This window comes from Pempheris klunzingeri, chromosome 10 (genome assembly GCF_042242105.1).
Source record: "Pempheris klunzingeri isolate RE-2024b chromosome 10, fPemKlu1.hap1, whole genome shotgun sequence".
NCBI lineage: Eukaryota > Metazoa > Chordata > Actinopteri > Acropomatiformes > Pempheridae > Pempheris > Pempheris klunzingeri.
Window position 1 is genome coordinate 4,165,962 of NC_092021.1, and position 20,475 is coordinate 4,186,436.

At 40.3% G+C, this 20,475-nt stretch overlaps 1 protein-coding gene across 1 annotated transcript; it reads right to left on the reverse strand.

The window, feature by feature from the left end:
• Nucleotides 1-567: 567 nt before the first annotated feature.
• On the reverse strand, nucleotides 568-19,249 carry tmprss3a (transmembrane serine protease 3a). The gene is made up of 14 exons (XM_070838321.1): nucleotides 19,183-19,249; nucleotides 18,955-19,004; nucleotides 17,464-17,683; nucleotides 16,452-16,565; nucleotides 11,747-11,863; nucleotides 9,525-9,648; nucleotides 7,164-7,283; nucleotides 5,416-5,462; nucleotides 4,465-4,630; nucleotides 2,551-2,720; nucleotides 1,845-1,940; nucleotides 1,539-1,681; nucleotides 654-806; nucleotides 568-612 (listed from the first exon to the last, which is right to left on the reverse strand). The coding sequence occupies exons 1-14, from the start codon at nucleotides 19,247-19,249 to the stop codon at nucleotides 568-570; spliced, it is 1,632 nt and encodes a 543-aa protein (XP_070694422.1).
• Nucleotides 19,250-20,475: the final 1,226 nt, after the last annotated feature.

The following is a 20,475-nucleotide window of genomic DNA, read 5'->3' on the forward strand; positions in this document are numbered from 1 at the left end:
AAGTCCGATCCATGGAGGCCCCACATTGCAACTTACAGGACTTAAAGGACCTGCTGCTAACATCTGGGTGCCAGATACCCCAGCACACCTTCAGGGGTCTAGTTTAGTCCATGCCTCGACGCGTCAGGGCTGTTTTGGCAGCAAAAGGGGGACCAACACAATATTAGGCAGGTGGTCATAATGTTATGCCTGATCGGTGTATATGACTGCTGTATATTTCCAACCGGTTACAGCTCTCTGAACACCTTTCTCTTCTCATTACTCCATCCACAGCGCTGATAACAAACCACCATGAGCCATGTTTTCTTCTTTTCTGTCTTAAGCACAGAAACATGGCTCTTAGTTCACTAAGCCCAGCACTTAAGTCCGTCTCTCTTTTTGTGAAACTGTCTAAAACTGCTGAACAAAGAACACAAACTACTTTGTAGTCCATCACAATGGGTTGACAAGGCTCTGACAAATGTAGCCTACCACTGTCTGAATACTCAGTATATACAGTATATTTAGTGTTCTAGTGCAGAGAAATGCAGCCACCATAGTGAATCCTCTGTAGAACATGGCTCTGTACTAGTCTTCTCCAAAGGCCAATCCTTTGTAGGCCGGATTCTTCTCCTGCAGGTACTGAAACAGGACACAGCTTATCATGTACTGACCTCCATCTGTTGGCGGATCCAGCTGAGTGACTGTGTAATGCGAGTGTAAACGCCTGGCTTGTTTCTCATAGCACAGCCAATTCCCCAGCTGGTTGCTCCAACCAGCTTCCATACTGATGAGTCCTCACAGGCTAGAGGACCTCCACTGTCCCCCTGAAGAGACACACACAGGTCAAACAGTCAGACAGACGGTCACTAACCAAATCGCCCATCCTTCACAGTCTCATAAACAGATGACATAATGAGTATTTTAGTACATTTGAAATGGTGACATTTTATTTCTTCAGGCCTCATAGTTTCCAAATGATTTCTTATTTTTAGAAAGGATTGGATAGGCAGCTGTAAATTACTGCAAAAAACTAAATGAACTCTGTGAAGCAAGGGAGAGCTGCAGATTCAGGTGCTAATTCTCTGTAGGTTCATCACTAAAAGTATCACCTTTAACATATTTTTTTTAATATGTTATTTTAATAAAATGCTTTTTTGTATAACTTTATTAGGCAGTGACAGTAAAGAGGCAGACATGAAATTGGGCGCAGCAGGGTATGACATGCAGCAAAGGTTGCTGGCTAGAAGTGGTTTAATGAGTAGCCCCACATCCATCCAGTGCCTCTCACCCTGGGCAACTACGGAACAGGACCGGCCTCTCTAGGAGTTTGTTTTCAGACTAAGTGCTGCGGTGAGATGGATGGTACCGTTCCACATCCCTGGAACTTGTCTGCGATGCTCATGTTCAGCATGCCTGGGACCTGCTGTCCGGCTTTCAATGCACCAGACCCCGGTGCCTACCCCTGGGTGGTGGGCCCAAAGGGCAAATAAACACCCACTGTTCTGACAAGAACAGTGAATTGGCTGTTTAATGCTTAAAGAAGAGCATCTTTGCACCTGACAGGAGTCAGTTCCTCCCTCCAAGTATCCTGCACAGATCATCCAGGAGGAGATGAAGCCCTGGTAAACTTCTGGCTGGTTGCAGGTTTTGGTGGAGAGGAGTGGCACCATGGCTGAGCGCAGAACCACACTTGTCTCTCCTGGAAAAAGCACATCATTTCAGGGATACACGTGTCAGGAATGGCAGGACCACTAATATGTAAGTAATGCAGCTATTACATTACACCAACTTTAGAATGCAGCTGTGGCAGCATGGGTGAAATATTAGATCAAAGATTAGCTGTTGTCTGTGTTCAGACTCACCTTCATCCTCAGTTGCTCCCCACCCAGAGATCCAGCACATGGTGCCCTCCTCAAACTCCTCCCCATAGTTGGGCAGGCAGATGGGCTCCACATAACCTACAGAGGAGAATTTCAATGAATGACATATCAGAGAGTATCAAACATAGTGTGCACACGGTGTATGTGCAGTTTCCACCATAATCAGCATCAATCAACCACACAACAAACAACTCCATTTGCTAAAAGAAGTGAAGAAGGTGAAGACTAATGGGTGACAGCTGAGACTCAGACACATTGACTCTCAGCAGTCAGAGAGCAAGACACCTGAGAGCGAACGTGCAAGGGAAGAGAGAGCATCACCTCACAGGACCAAGAGGAGACAGAGAGAGAGAATAAAGGAGGAATCGTGAGATTAGAATCTCTACAAATGTGTTTTTGTTATAGACATCACTAAAGCAGGGCCTTAAGGTGGTTTGTATTGATTAAACTTGTGTAAAAATATAGTGTAACTACAATTAACATACCCGTTGATATTATACTATCTGCATATTCTTTCAAATCAATTGCTGTTTAATCATATGCTCACAAACTAACTAACTAAGTTGAAAGTGCTGAGATGTGATGGAGGAGGTCTGGACAGCTGTGAGGTACGAATCACTGAATGTATGAACATAGAACAGGATGAGAAAGAGAGTGAGGATTCAGCAAGGTCTTGAAAATTCATTACCATTGAAAACAAGTGAAGCGGCCAGTTTCATCAGGGCAATGTCGTAGTCCAGCCCTTTGGGCCTGTAGCGAGTGTGGTACACGATCTGCTCCACAGAAAGAGACTGAGCCCCATGGACCGGCAGCTCGGTCAGCCCCACATGCACCACCCACATGGAAGGGTCTGCGAACCTGGTGAGAAGATACAGTGAAATAGAAAATTTATGTCAGTATATGTGAGGGACACAGTTAAATGAAATCCACCTACGGTATAGTTGTCCGTTTCCTTCCAGTGTTTAAGCACAAGTCACATGTTCAGTAAACAAGTAGATTACAGTCGCAAACTTCTTTGCAATTTATTTGTACTAACGGTCCACCAATGCAGTACGGACAGATACATTTAGAAGAATTTATATTGTATGTACTAATTGGTACCTATTCAGATACTCAAACAATATGATTTACAGATCAACAATCTTTCTAATATAAGCATGATCCTGCTTGAGGGCTGCACACAGGTCATGAACAAGTGTGTGGCAACTGAGACTGTCTTCTATAGAAGTGTTGCTGAGGGATGCTAGAGAGGTTTTGTATAGAGGGATGTTTGCCTGTGCTTTTTGGCACTAGCTATGCATAGTTTAGAATGCCAGTGCAAATAGTTTGGAATTAGTATTCTGCATGCAGAGTCATGGAATGACTCATAGCTCATGGATGGTATTGTACAAGGACTGCAGTGTTTGTGTCCTTCACCGGTCATGACAGCTACACTGTGACGGAGCATCAACTCGATCATCTCCTCTGCCTCATCATAAGAAAGTGTGAACCGTCTTGGGCTGCTGAAGTCCCCTGTAAGTATGATGTTGCGTCCCTATACTGGTAGTAGACCCACCATACAGCACACAGTAACATCGAGGCCTACAGTATGTTCCTCACAATTCCCCTGGACCTCTGTATGGAAGTAAAACACAAATGTCCCCTGTAGTTATTTCAGAACCTTTCCTAATCATGTAGTGTACCATCTGTACCACCCTGTGGTGATAAATAGTATGTGTTCATTTTGAAATCAATCACAGCATATTTGTAAAATGCAGCGTGTGATGCTTTGTTATCCATTATTCATTGATTTACTGTCATTTGCTGTCTTCTGTTGCATTATGTTTTTTATGTTTTATTTTGGAAAAATGTTAAAAAAAAACTTGAATTGAATTAAGAAAAGAAAAATGCTTCATAGAACCTACATTACCTCATCTTTCCCTAAAGGGGGGGAAGCTTTACTGTTCAGTGGGTCCTACTGCACCCTGTAATAATGATATTAGAATAGGATTGGTAGTAATACTTACATTATAAATCTTTTTTATTCCTTTAGCTCTTTTAAGTTCCCAGATTGTTACCTCCTTATTTTGTGACTTCACATCTTGCCTCCTTGTACCTGCATGTATGTATTGGTATGTCCTACACTAGTCCACATTGTGGGCCACTAACTCATTTAACCTACTGGGTTAGGTGACGAATACTCTGATTCCAGCTTTTACAATCTAAACTATGCATGATGGAATAGCAGCCATATGAAAAAAAGCTGGCTGACACCATCTGACGCCTTCATCAATAGCATTCTAATCATTTAAGCTGCGCGGGGTAGCCCTGGGTCACATGAAGAAGTGGTTCATAATCCAATACATAAAAATCCTGTAAGGTAATGACAGTAACACACACACACACACACACACACACACAGCAATTTGCGTTCAGTGGATTTGCAGACTGGAGGAGCTGGCGATTGAACCACCGCTGTACTTTCATACTTTCTATCAAAAAAAGGATCTGAGTGACACTGACACAATCTAATTGGTAATTCCCCTTACAACACATCTCTTCTAGATGCTTGCAGCATAACATCTCAGATCTATAGATTGAAGGTTTTGCATGTGTGACTCACCCATACACACAGTGTGCTGCAGTGAGGACCCAGCGCGACGTTATGATGGAGCCTCCACACAGGTGCTCACTGTTGAAGTGGAGGCTGACCTGCCACGGGAACTGAGCTGGTTTGGAGATGTTACCCCCAACGATACGAGTGTTATATACAGGCCTGGAGCCGCACTCTGAGGACAGATAGATGGAGGGTCATAGGTCAGCTTGTGCATCTCTAAGGCATGGATGCAAACACAATAGTAATTGGAATTAACAGCATGTGTTGACCTTTATTAGATATCAGTATCAGTCAGGCAGTCCAATAAATAAAGTACATTTTCATACCCTGTTTCAGAAGAGTTTCACTGTCTCATATGTTCAGATATGTTCAGATGAAAAAGGTTAATCCAATGGAGCACTGCAGTGATTTAGTATTACACTTCCCTGACATTAGGGGAGAATGATCCAAGTCAGTGATCTGATTTTTATGATGTCATCAGGGCTTTTTTTCTTGACTAGACTAGCTCTTTGAAAACCACAGAGGAAATTACACAACTGTTGACTGTTGAAATGACTGTTTTCACAGGTTTAGTGCTCCTCATCTGGTCTTTATGTGTAAAATTGGTGCGGTGCCCCTTTGCAGCTTGTAAACAGTGATCCAAATGATCAGCTATAAGCAGTGTCAGCAGTAAAAGTATCAGTATCAACCTTCACAAAATGCATAATAGTTGAACCCTTGTACATGCAGACATGCAAGCACAAACACATACAACCACACAAACACACACTTATGCACACACTGAAAAGTTGAGTAATTCTTTAGGGGTGGTCTAGACAGGAAAAACAGCAACACACACCTACATACACATGTGTATGCCGTGCAAGAAGACATGCACGAGCCCCACGATCTGAAATCCTCATAGAAAGAAATCCAGAGTCAAACCAAGATCACTCAGTCTGCAGTGTGTTTTCTCACCCAGACATTTCAGAGTGGTCACCTTCCCTGAGTTGCACTGAGTCTTACTGTGGTGACACAGGAGGTGGAGGTCAAATCACAGAGAAAGTCAGCAAAATGAAGAAGTACTACAAGTTCAGATTTTAATGTCCAGTGAGTCTCCAGATCTGGAAACGGGGCACAGACCACGATTCAGTTGTAGAAGAATATTTCTTAGAACTTAGAACGGAAGAGCAGTTACACTCATCAGTGTCAATGAAGATATTTGATGGCTTGGAAGTAAAGTAACTAAGTGCATTTACACATTTCACTGACGTTTAGGCTACTCTTGAGTAGTTGTTGAGTAGTTCAGCAGTTGGAGGTTCAAGAAATTCATATGAGCATCCACTTCAACTGTGGTTCTCCCCAGCAGTCAAGTAGCCAAACAGTGGGTGTTTTCAGCCCTCTGGCCAGTTAAAGTTTGACTCCCCCAATCAGGCAAAGAACATACTGCACTCAAAATTCTATTCAGACAAACTACCTACTACTATACTAAATTATAATTATTATTGTTATATTATATTATTTGATGTGGAATATTCCCAGGGAAACGTTTCTACACAATGCATGTCAAAGATCTGACATCTGTGGTGTCTAATAAAATATATAATTCTTTTCCATCAAAATGCCAGATCACTTCATACCAAGAGATGATTTACACGTCAGTTTGGTCCAGAAACATTGAGATCAACATATCTATATATACCAACACTTCCTGTGGTAACTGGGTTGTTATTCCTCTTCTACATAGAAATTACATTTGTATGTTATTTCTATATTGTATATTTAATATCTGATGCTGCTCATGTGGGGATTCTTGAATCCTTAATTTTGAATTCCTGAATCGTTGGGTCTCTCTCTTAATTAAAGGGTTTGGTCTAGACCTGCTCTTTATGGAAAGCGTCTTGAGATAACGCTGTTATGAATTGGTGTTCTATTAATAAAGATTGATTGATTGATTGATTGATATATTACTCAGTTGTTTTCATAGCTGACAAATCACCATCAGGATCGTGCTACAGGTGTTTCTTTGAGTGAATGAAACTTCACAATTATCTACCAGAGAGATGGACGGCGGTCATACAGAGTTTGCATCCACACTCAGGTGTGTGGTTATGTTTGGGCGACAAAGATTAGGAGAAGATCGTTTTGGTGGAAAATAAATAGAAATATGCATGAAATCAAATACACAAAACAAATGAAATATGTTGTCAGTGAAAATGTTGCTGATATGTTCAAACATTTTTACATTCATCTCTTATGTATCAACATTTTTCTGACTTGTCAGGTACGTTAATTAGCAACATTTCCTAATTATGTTGATGAATAACTTATTTCTTTTGCCATTATGTTTCCCTGAAAATGTCCACAGAATTGTAGAGACTTGACCCAACCTTTGGAGCAGCATGTGGTTCATTCACTGATCTGAAAACCATCAGAAACAGAAGGCTTTTCATGCAACATTAGGCCTATGATTTCATTCTTTATTTTCAGTTGTGGTGATTCATTGCTTCATTATTTTAGCATCTCCACTCTTAACATTTCCTTCTTCTTGCATTAATGTGTACCTGCCACATATTATTGCAGCCCTCTACTCACCTACAGCTCAGAACAAAATAGATAAATGAGTACCATTATTTGCAGATTGAGCTGGATTAGACTTAATTGTACTCTTTAAGCTCAAATAAGGTGAAGAGAAGCAACACATGACAAGTTGTAATGGAGTGTACCTCAAGGTGGTGGCATTTTGTAGCTTAATGATCTGTGACTGGCTCAGGTTGATGGAAACCAGGTTGTGCTGAAGGTCCTGATCAATGGAGGTAAGAGAGACGAAGAACGACTCCACATACCTGACAGACACACAGCAACACAGACAGAGTGTGTGAGTGACAGTGGGGTTATTGATGTTTTAACCAGATAACACTGTTTTAAAATATTGGGACGGGACTGTTATATGTGATGTACATGAAAATGGTCCAGTGGCTGGTCTCCATGTAAAGCTTGTGAAGTTTTGTATACTGTGCTTCTGATATGCCGAGACAAGAGCTCAAAATTGGACTATAACATACTCTATCAACATGTCGAAGTGTCCTTGAGCAAGACACTGAACCCCAACTTGCTCCTGAAGCATGGCTTCAGAGTGTGAATGAGTATGAAAGAATAGTCTCCTCCAAATTACATTTCTCCTGTATGATTGATGTGTGAATGGGTGAATGAGGATGTCATGTAAAGCGCTTTGAGTAGTTGAAATAACTAGAAAGGCGCTATACAAATACAGACCATTTACCATCAAAGGGACACCACTGATACTCAATCTCACAATGTTTTAAGTTTTAAGTTTCAATTGAATTAACAGTTGGTCACTTGGCTTCTTATTACAGCCATCTGATGTAACAAAACAGCATTAACACCTTAGTCCAGTTCAACAAAAACACTTATAAAACACTTATTATACTTGTAATAATGATGTTTTCAGACAGAAAACCACGTCTCTAGGTCAGCAGGGATGCCAGCGTGAAGGGTCACTTGGCCAATGTCATCCAACCAAGCACTGCGTTGGCCAGTCAAATATGTGCAAATTCATATTCCTAGCAGATTATTATGAGACATGAATGCGTATTTCTACTTTCCATAGTTGTAAAATCATGTCTAAAAGCTTATAAACCACTGTGCAGCGTTTTGACATCTGACAAGCCTTCAGACTCGTAGACTGGTTGCTCAAACTCAGTGGTGGAACTACATTTACTCCAATAATGCTACTATATTAAATGCTACTCTTTTCTTTTTTGTCACTTTCTACTCCAGCACATCTCAGAGGGAAATGTTATACTTTTTAGTCCACTTCATTTATCTGACAGCTTTTCTTAGTATACAAATGAAGATTTTTGCATACAAAACATACGAAGAGTTTATCAGATATCATATTTTGTTACATATTAGCCCACCCAAATAAGTGCAGCTGAAATGATTAGTTGTTAAATCAATTAATTGATTGACAATAAATTTATTGGAGCTATTTTGATAATCATTACATTTTCCTTTGAATGATTTCAAAGATCTTTTTCAAGATTTTGATGTATTTTTGAATCATTTTGAGGTTTGGACTGAAGGTGTCACTTTGGGCTTTGGGTAATTGCTCACTATTTTCAGAATCTTTACAAACTAAATAATTATTCAATTAAGATCGAATACAATCAACAGATTACATAATCGGCATAATGAGCGTAATCATTGGTTGAAGTTAGGGTTGTATTGGTTCTCAATACCTTTACGGTAATAATCCAAATAGCCTGATACTAAGTAGTATCCAAACTTCTCCAGTCAAACGATACCTACCTTCCATCCTTTTTTTTACCCAGATCTGGAAAAAATTACTATTTGGTTTTGTTCGCAGTCAGTCACCGTAAGCGATCTTCTATTTAATCTGAGTGACTGGCCCACTATCGCAGCAACTACAACCCATGCTATCTGTGGAATGCAGTGAAGTCAAACACCTGCAGATTGGTACTCTTTTATATTTCTATTCTGTTGATAAATACCAGGGAAAAGAACCAGGCACCTGACACGAGCAGCAAAAAAAACAAACAAAGAACAAGGAAAATAGCATCAAAACCAAAACTTCAGTGAAAGAACAGCTGAGCACATCTTATCTTGGTATCCCTCTTACTGACAGACTAGCAAGTATTTTGGAAGTGTACACTCCAGGATGGAAGGAAATGCTATTTTTAGATTGTTACCACTAGTGCGACAAAAATCTAAATTTTGACCTGACAAAGTGCTAAAGGAAAGGCCATGTTGTTGCGTAATGTAAAACACAAGATAACATGATAAATTAGCATTTATCTCAAAGTGGACCTCACTGCATTTGGTCTACATTTGCACTAGTAGAGGTATCCTGGCACATGCTGAACAAAATGTCTTGGTGATCCCTGTTCAGATATTTGGACAAATGTGTTGGACCATCTGGTCATCGTGCATTTCAGAAGACACAAGTCTTCCATCACACCATAACATGGTGATAGAGCTGAGAAAATGCTAAAGATAACAAGGGAAGAGAAAACTAGGGATGTGAGCCACAGTCCCAATCTGACCTGGAGTATCCCAGCTGCTTGCAGGCGGAGATCCCCAGCCAGTTGTTCCAGCCCTCTGAGCAAACTGTTCTCCATACTCCCCCTTTCTGCACCTGCAGGACTGAGGTCCTCCCACTTAAACGCACTGACAGACAGAAAGACAGACGCGAGGACAGACAGAGCAACAGACAGGCACAAAGACAAACACAGAGACACAAAGACAGACACAAAGATAAGAAACTGTCGGTCTTCATCTGGTAAGTGAGTTAAGAAACCACAAATCTCCAAAAGTCTTGTAATATTTGTTATTACTTTGATTTGTCATATCTAAATTATTCAGTCAAAGTTGCAGTTTTACCTTTCAGCGGGTCCAAATGCTGGTTTAACAAACCTTTTCCACAACGCTGAAAATTTAATTCCACTAAAACTAATGAATAAGAGGAGTCAGCATTAACTCCTCTTATTCATTTATTGGCCTAAAGGTATTCACAACCTTAAGATAATGGAGTCTGCAGTGGCCCTGAGAGCTCAGTGCACTTCTGCTCAAGAAAACACAAGCAAATTAAGAATATATGTTTATCAATTTAACAACAACTGCAGCATTTAGAAAACACAACCAAACACAGAGAACAAATTCATTGTAAGTAGCACAGGCTAGATGAGGATCTGTTTCCAGGGGACACTGAAAAGTGATGAACACAGCTGGGACACGCTATTATCACCTATTGTGTTTTCAATGTTTGCTACTGTTTTCTGTGTTTGCTTTGGCTTTTTTATTTGCATGTTTTTTCTTAAGTTACAGTGTGTTGAGTGCTCAGGGCCATAAATTACTCGGCCCATAAATTGCTTGGCTTTGAGCAATTCATTGAAAAAAATATCAAAATTGCAATATGGCCAAGAGCAATATCCAAATCCCAGGAGCTGTAGTTTTTTTTTTTTTTGAATAAAGGTAAGATGTGTCACAACATACCATTATAACTGAAGCTTTGTGGTGAGGCTCCAGCCTACAAATCACATTATCCAGATGTAGGAGAACATGCTTATATATCATCATTTTGTTCAGTGAAAATGAAATGTAAAAATTACCATTACCGACTCAAATCATGACTTATATCGCTATCAAAACATTTGTCAGAATAACCACTACCTGTTTTTTTTTTCATATCACTCAGTAGGGTTTTTTTTATGGAACTGAAATACTAATACTGACGTCCATCCACCAGCTCAGGTAGTTTTCTGTTTGTGTTCAGTTTTCATCCCTGATCATCACATACTAAGCTGTTGTTAGCAAGCTGTTGCCTCTATAGTCAATGTCATTCTGCCAGTTTGTGCCTTGACTGAAAGAGTTCAGGACATCTTACAGTGTACTGTGGCAGAGCTGTTGTACTGACTAAAATCTAATTGTGGCCAGAATGTGAGATGATGCACAAAATCATTGTTAAAAAAGCAAATCAAAGTGCTGTTGACTTTATTCAGAATGAGTAGCATGCCAAGCCTTTAAAGTTTACAGTTTTGTGACGAAAATGTTCCTTAAGCAATCTCTCAAGTTTTATTCTTGTCAGGGAGGATGAAAATTACGTCCCCCATTTATGAAATCCAGGATAATAAATACAATATTTCACAACATATTTTTTCCATTTGTACATTTAAAGGTTAAAACAAATATGTGCCTCTCCCCTTCCACAGTAGCAGCTCCACAGCTGGATCTCTCATTCTTTCTTGTCCGGTCTGTAGACAACCATGAATGGCAGCCTCTCTTAGCTACTGGGTAGTGGCTAATTTTTCTTGCGACTACATTCTTTGCTCAGGTCTCCATTACTCCATGCATCCTTACATAGCAAATAGTCGCGTATTGCTATATTAATAGCAATATTCTGAATACTGTACAGAGACCTTTAAGTCTACGTTTACGACAATGTTGTATTATGTTATACTTTAAGTACACCAGAAGCTGATTGAGTGTTCTGCGAGACAACATCCAATAAATACACTGCTGTTTTGTGGTGTAGCACAGTGTTGCACTGACACTAGCAAGATGATCAGCAATGCATTATTAAAACGCTGGATGTTTTTGTTAAGGCCCATACTAAGACATGCTACTAACACATGCATATGCTATGTCCTCAAATATGCCAGTTTAGAGGATCTTCATCTTTCTCTATTTGTATCCTGATGCATGGTAACCATTTAGCTAAGTGACTGAATGATCTATCACTGTGTGCGTGTGTCTCTGTGTGACTCACCACAGCCGAGCTCGTCTTCTCCATTGTCACAGTGCACCACACCATCACACTGAGCCGAGGTGCTGATGCACTGAGACGATGAGCCACAACGAAACTTTCCCACACAGCTCAGACCCACTGTACACACACACACACACACACACACACACACACACACACGGGCAAACAGACAGACAGAGAGATGGTTCAAACCCAGATGGAATGACAAATTACTGATGGAGTAACACTGGTGAACAAAACTAGGAGTCTGCAGCCATGCTTGCTGCAAACATACAGATGAATAGCAGGTATGATTTTTTGCAATGCCCCCCATATAAGTTTGTTAATTAGCACAAAACAAAAAGCACAGCTGAGGCTGCTGGGAATACTGTTAACTTTGCAGGTCATCATAACATTACAAACATTTGTCCATCTGAAATTTTGACATGAAAATGTGCATGATGGAAAATCAGGGAATCACCAGACTGCTGACACTGTATCCTGAGCAGGTCATGAATGTACCATACCAATACCAAATTCTTGCCAGTACATCCAACAGTTGAACATTTCACTCAAAACCCCAAACCAACCTCATGATGGTGCAAGAACAAGCATCAAGCAATCAACAAATTCATAAGGATACATTGTCTGGGAACCACGATAGACATGAGATAGTATTAGTCCGTAGGGTGCCACTGATATCTGACCCAATTTCATTGCATTCCATCCAACAGTAGTCAAAATGTTTCACTAAAAGCCAAAAGTGTAAATCTCATGGAGTCACAATGGAAAAATCAAGGGATTAATCCCAAAGTCATTTATCGTCAAGACCCTGAATGTCTTTACAAAATCTCATGGCAACCAGTCCAGTTTGTTGAGATATTTCAATCTTGACCAAAGTGGTGGACTGGCATGGCAATCCCTAGCACCATGCTGCTAGCATGGCTGAAATATTAATCTGAGGTTTTTCAGATTAATGGGACCAAATTAGGGTTCATAGTGCTTCAGAGTCTACACTTTGAACAGGATTTTTACATTTCCTACTTTGGTATTATCCAGTGGTAGCAATGCCAAACACCATCTTCATTTTTAAAAGAAAATGTCAGTCACCGTCAGTCAACCTCTCCAAGGGCCTTGTGCAACAAAGTACAATTAGTCGCTGACTCAGCTATTTTTGGATTTAATTGGGTTTTCTAGAACCACGATGCGACTCACTTTTAACTATGGCAGATCACCATGGTAACCTATGCTGCAGAGCTACCTGTTCTGGAGCAGGTTAACTCCAGAGCATCAGATCAAACCCCCTAACAGCTTGACCGATCTCTTGAAAAGCTGTCATCATTCTTACAGGATCCTGAAGGGCCAAACGATGAATTTACAATGATGTGACGAGTAATAAATAGATACTTTTTGGCTGGACTGCAGCAAAACGGTGCCAGCCCTATAAAAGCAAAAGTCTGTCTTACTTACTGAGTAAGTGAAGAAGTTATACCATTAGTTGATTGACAGCCCCGTTAGCTGTTGCTCCTCCAAAATGAATAGACATGTAAGTATTGTGAGAACCAGAGAATGGAGGTGAGATACAACATGGCATCGTCCTGTTTCCAGCTGTAGGCTGTGCAGACATTTCATACAAGCAAACTCCACTAACTCAAACAAAAACCATAAACCACAGACTTTGGACTAACCCTCACAATGGAGGATTTATCAGACTTGGAGGCCTTTATCAATCACTACTACCATCAGTGAGACCTGGTAAAGTACTATGTGAACGGCATCTTTAAGGTTCCCATTCGCTGAGTGTCATTCTGAGCCTCACTTCATTATAAACTCTGTTTCAAATCAAACATTATAAGATATGAGTGAAAAATTTTGTTCTTCCAACTTTGTTCATAGTATTTTTTTAATCAAATGTACCATAACCATGTCAAGTGATCTGCTACTTCAACACTTTAAGAGCATTTATTACTGGGACCACTCCAGAAAACTGCAGATGAACATTTATTATCCAGGAATTCAGTTTATAGACACTACCGCTGACTATCTGTGTAACATTGCGGTCACATTTTAGCACAATGACCAGGTCCAGTTGAGTCGGTTGAATGGTGCATTTCTTTCATTCAGCAGGACTAATGACAGAAAAGACACACTCATATTTCATCACCTTATCAGGCATTAAGTACTTGACTCAGTCACAGCCTTATATGGTAGGTCTTCCTGCCATGTAAGATGTGATCTGCTGCCGACAGTGACTCAGTACCATTTGACACCAGGTACTTCCTAATACTGTTTGGGTGAGCACTGCTCTCTGCACCTGTGGGAACACAGGTAGCCACTGAGGTGGTATTTTTAGTGGTTTTACTCTACACAAGCATGTTGGCTTTAAACTTTCAGCTTTAAGGCTGTTTGAGGGTGTTTCTCTGTAATGGAAAATGTTGAATATAGGTAAATGTATGTAAATAAGACATTCTGAAATAAATAACTGCATGAATGAATAAATTAAATGTATAAATAAACCCATAAATTGTGAAACCATTCAATATCTATTTCCATCATTCTTATTCCACTGGAATTCAGTTTTATTTCATTTCATTGTATAATTTTTTTATAAAGTTATTTTTCCAATGTCTGTCATTAAATGCCTGTGCTTTTGCTCTCCACAAAGTTCTGCCATCTTTCAAATCACAAAGCTGCAGAGGTAACTGGAGGTGAAATGGACCAACCAGCTGCTGCTGTTAACACTGTCCCACCACCTCAATAGAGTTAACCAGGCTCACAAGGTTGCCTATTTATGAATGCAGTCCTGATACCGAGGAAATATGCTAAATATTTATTTTGCAATGTACACATAACAATTCTTGTTGGTGTTAATGTGTTGTTTTTCCCCCCCCACTCCTTAGGGTTGAATCTTAGGATAAGCTAAATTCTATCTCCCCCACTAAACTATAAATCCAGCCTTGGTCGTTATTTTTCTCAGCAGTATGTCATGTGGCTCACTGCACATATGTGGATAAGGTGAGAAGTTTTTTGAAAAACGATTTGATTATTAAAGTGTTAACTTAGTTGTAATGACCTAATATGGTGTGTGGTTTTGATGGTTAGCAGTTATCAGTGAGCTGAGTGTACTGAACTCTACTATCTTAACCCTTTCATGCATGAATTATGATAACCTCAGTCAGGATGTTTTTACTAAGTGTTTTTTTCATCTTTAGGCGTGACAAACAAGGTCTGAACTTTAAATATGTATTTAATATAAAGATATATTTACATGTCCAGTAGTTGAAATATAGCTAGTGATGCATGATGTACAATTCAGTGGACATGTGATTAATCATCATTTCCTCCCAATATAAAATCAATACTTGGAAAATTTAGCAATTGCATGACTCCTTAGATGTTACTTGATGTCACCATATTTTTCTTACCTGCAATAGTCTCTTTTTATAGAAGGTTTGAACAGAAAAAAAATGAGCAGCTTGGTGTTTCTGGCTGTCTGTCGACCATCTTGGTTTCACTTGCAATGGCTTCCCACTGGGCAGCAGTGTACGAGATGATGCAGTAGCATCCACTGTAGTGGCTGATGTGCAACTATGCCATCAAAACTCATGCATATACAAGAAAACAGCTTTTGAATAGCTGTACACTGTAGTGACCTCTATGCATGAAAGGGTTAACTTTTTGTTAGTGGAAAACACACAAATGGAACAAAAAGTCGGCCAAATGATCACATCCCACCAGAAACCTTTTTTACCTGCCTAGAAATAGCCTAACTGTATGTATGAGAGGCATAAACAGGGGCCACAGTTAGGCCGTGTTTAGCTGTTAATTCCACGTCATAAGCATTTGGAGCAGACCCCAGAGTCTTGGGGCCACAGATGTCAGCTAAATTGAACTCTCAAATCCAAGCAGACACATACCAGCTAGGTTAGGACAGAAAAAGCTGTTTTTATGCACATTGTTGGAAATAAGTACGTGAGGTTTGATTCTTGTCGCATATCACAACATTAAAACTGGGACTAAACCTTATAGGTGTAAACTGTGACTTTAACACAGAGAAATAGAATTCAAACATTTGAACATGTCTGCAATGTAATATTTTCCCTCTCTGTTGCAAATCTGCGTCTTCAGACTTCAGACATTCGACACACTGCTTTCACACATTCAAATCTGCTCTTTGAGCTTTGCTTTGTTGAAAAGACCAGACGGGCCTGAAAGGGAACCCGGGGCCCGGAGTGTATCGCCTGTGTTCTGAAGTACGTTCATTTCATCTCTCATAGAGAATATCATGTGAAAAAAGGACAGCACCTTTTACAGCTGATTCAAGCAGAAATGTGTTGTTGTGCTTGTTATGTGCATTATTGTTGTATTTGTCGGGTATATTGTTGTGATTTTTATGTATTATGAATTTGTTGCACAATATTAAAAATGATAACTTTCTTCTTTTAACTTGTCCCCGTTACACTCTCTCTCCGCTAACGTGTTGGGAATGTATAAAAGAGGTAGTTTCTACTCTGCTCACGTGACATAAGTGACCATCAAATTAAAGCTGGAAGAGGACAACAGAGTGTCACTGAGCTCATGCATTCTGACCGCACTCAGTGGGCGGGACCTAAATTGTATAACAGGTAAGGATGGCATCAAATATTGATGGAGCAAAGGCAGTCCATGCTACAATGGCTCCATTATTGCCAAACTGACAAAGTTCACACAGCACTGAGCTCCTTACCTCCGAGGCCGATGCCAAGAACGAGAATGACCACCAAGATGAGGCATGAGGCAATTAGCAGCTCCAAACGGTGGGCCAGCAACCTGTTCTTCCAACTTTTCTCCAAGTCATCATCTATTGAGACAAAACAGTTGTGAGCATCTACCATGTTTAGATATTATACAAAAGCTCACAAATATGTAGTATCGTCATAAAAAGGTACAATAATTTCCCCAAGCAAACTTTGGTGAAATAGAGGGAAATGATCCATTTGTTGGAATCTATTTTCAGCAGCAGACTAATCCACAGCTGGTGGAGTGGAGAGTTATACTCTTTTAGGCAGCAGGACACTGTATGTGGGATTAAGTCAAATTAAACAGTGGCTCATTGATGTGATTTTAAAAGCTTTTAGACAACGATCCACTCTGATACACTCACTGTTGGTTTGTGTCTTTATGTTTTCTGACGAGAATCATAGAAAATAACACCAGCAGTATCTAAATAATCCAAAACACACTCTGCTGAGAAGAGGAAAAAAAAAAATCCACATCCAGGTGCTTTCATATTCACTTCATACTGCTCTAACCTAACTAACGTGAATCCATCATACTGTGCCCAGCTCACTGACAGCATGTGTCATGTGCGACTGGCTGATTGGCTGATAACTAGAAAGGTGCTATACAAATACAGACCATTTACCATTTAGTTTCCAATTTACCAATGCACAGCTAAACTAACTGTAAACCTGTATTGATCAAATCGTCATTCATCTCCCATAAAAATAACTTCAAAGCCGAATAAAAATGACACAGAATTGCACATTAAGGTAAAAGAATCATTCTTTCTGTTGGGAAAGAGAAGAGGAACAAGGAGCAAAGAGCTAAAGATTAGAACCTATGACTTAACTTGGGACAGATGTTGCACCATTGTCACATTTCCAGCAGACCTACTCTAACTCTACCTTTGTGCTGTAATCTCCATGATGCGTTATCCCATGCAGAACCATTACTTCAACAACATCACAGGGTCTCACCGTGAATAAATGGCTGCACCTTGGTGATTGGCATGGTTGGACTGGGTGCAGCTGGAGGTTTGGCAGAATCGCTCTCTGATTGGGGGTCAACACCAAAGCTGCCCAGTGGGCTGACGTTCACTGTGTTGGGGGTCTCGACAACGGGGAGGTCTTCCTCTGTCACTGAGACCACCTCTATCTTGGAGGGGTCTGGTTGCTCAGGATCCTCTGGCTTAAGTTCCTAAATCAAGACAACATAGAGGGAAATGAGCCATACAACTCTAACAGCTGATGATTTATTTAATAAGTGGCATCTACTGAGCAGTTTCTCATAGTCTCATAGTCATAGCATGAAGAGTTTGTCCAAGATTTCAGTGATTTGGCAACAGACTTTTTACAGTTTGGGCTGAAGGTGTGACTGTATAGCCAGTATTCATTTAAAAAAGATGACAGTATAGCTGAGTATATCTGGGTTCAAGATCTGTTGAAGAGTTCTGCATTGTCACTGATCTGTCGTTAACAGTGCAAACCACACTATGGGGCAGCTGTGGCTCAGGGGTGGAGTGGGTAGAGTGGGTCGTCCATCAATCAGAAGTCTCCTCTTTCACACACATTCATGCAGTGAAAGAAAGAACCAACTTAGATTCCTCCTGAATGAATGATGTGTGAATGAGGACGTGATGTAAAAGCGCTTTGACTGGTCAGAATGACTAGAAAGGCGCTGCACAAATACAGACCATCTACCATTTTACCATTTACTATCAGAGTGAAGAAGACTGACAAACTGTCACCCATTCAAATAAATCTATATCAAGCCTGTGTTGTTTGGACAAAAGAACAGTTTTCTGTTTGACCACCAGTTGATCAACTGTTTGGCAGGTTAGGGGGGTGTCCAAGAGGGACAATTCTTAAATGGCGCTGAGTCAAATAAGAAAATGAATTTAACTCTATTCAAAACAAGCTCTGAAACTTCGAGCAAATAGGCCTCCCCACAGGCAAGGCACCTCCAAAGGGACCATGTGACAGCACCCTCCCTTCTGCGGGATGTCTGTTGCACTCATCCCCGCTGTAGATGTCCGGGTGGCCATGTTTCCCAATTCTAATTCCAACCCACCACAATTTACCCTCACCGTCATTCTCTCTCATCTATTTTATCATTCTCATCTTCTTTTTCTTTCTTCTCTCGTTTTCTCTACATTATCTCACACACACACACGCTGCCCACATCAGAACACACATTATCACAGCAACACTGTATCCTCTTACCTCTGTCACTACCACTACTCTTCAGTGTCAGTCATACCAATGTGGGATGTAATATGTTGGTGATGCTTTTATTTTGTTAACTCCTATATGTCCCTTTATGTCCTCTGTTTATTGTCACCTGTTGTAGTGGCTCTTTAAAGCAAAAACAAGGGTATGAAAACCAGCGCAAACATCATGCAGGGGACCTTGAGGAGATATTCTCAAATGTCTTGAACACATTTCATTGATCATATTTTGTCCACTTACTGATGGGGGAGTTACTGTGTCAGCAGCAGCAGCAATGTCGGCAGCAGGATCTGCAAAAAAGAAATGAGAGACAAAGGCATAAGTGGAGATGATTACAGTGGAGGAAAGGGAGACAAAATGCATGTAACGGAAGAAGAAATTAAGAAAGGGAAAAAACAACCAGCCATCCTCAAGAAAAAGGCTGAGTGAGCTCTATTCCTGGGTGTGACCAAGTTATGTCCAACGTACTGATCTCCACGAAGCCTTTTGTCATTGTGCCATTGTCCACACTCAACTGTGCCTTGTCTAAGACCATACCCCCTGATTCCCTATATCCCTTTCCCTTTCTCCTTCCTCTGTTTTTTTTTTTTACCCTTTTCTTTCCCCCCTCTCCCTGTCTTTAATGGCTGCCCTCCTGCCGTGCCTATACTGTGGTACAAAGAGACACCCGAGCAGGTGAGTGCTGCCACTCGGCATAGGGATCGAGTGACCCTGCACCTCCCACTCTGTGGGTAGGATTACATACTCGTGTGTCCCCAAAGTGTCCAGGGAGTCGCTGGGAGGCAGGTGGCGGAGGAAGGAAGCTGCTGGTCACTGCCATCACTGTCCAGCTTCTTTCTCCAAACAGCCCCATACACACGTACTTAAATATAAGTGAAAAATGTTTTTAGAACGTCTCTGGAAGAATCGCTTCACACAGAGCACACAGAGTTACTTTAAAGTACTGGAAATGTCCAGGTTTCGACGGGACCATTTCTGTCCTTGAATTATCCAGAGTGACACATTCTTGGTGACTTTTTCTAATATTCAGTGCTGTGAGCACCACAAAGGAAAATCTATCCACCTCCATTGTACTGAAATCGAGACAGAAATCACAGATCTCAAAACTCTGACAAATAAAATGACTGGCTTGACACAACTAGGTGTGAGTAAGTGATGCTTTTTTTTATTGGGTGAAATGCTACTTTAAGTTCACAGGTATGTCAAGTTGTCATTCAGCTTAAATGCTTAAAAGATTCAAACACAACAAATCATTTTTTGTTGTTTTATCTGTTTCTTACACATTTCTAGGAGTCAGTCATGTTTTCAAGTCAAAACATTGTAACAGAAAATACCACTGCAGGATGTTCAAGTCACCAGTCATCAAGTTACATTACCTTAGTCAAATTATGTAAGTAAGCCTGTTAGCCAAGCAAACATCAAACTAGCTGGTAGCTATAGTCTGCTGCCTCCAACGTGACAGGATCTTCATTTGAAAAGAAACAAAACTACACATATAAAATGAATAAGATTAATAAAGCACAGACTTTCTTTTTTTGTTTATTTATTTATTTACATTTTTAAAGGCATTTTAAAGACTTCTCCACTCCACAATATTCAGCAGTGAACTATTATACTGTATATATATATATATATATATATTTATAAAATACAGAGGATTCTGTTTGGTAATTCACACAATATTAAATAGTTAAACAAATAGTTTGAACAGTGGTTTGCTTAGTTGGAACAAAACGTCACACTCAGTGGACAGGTTCACAC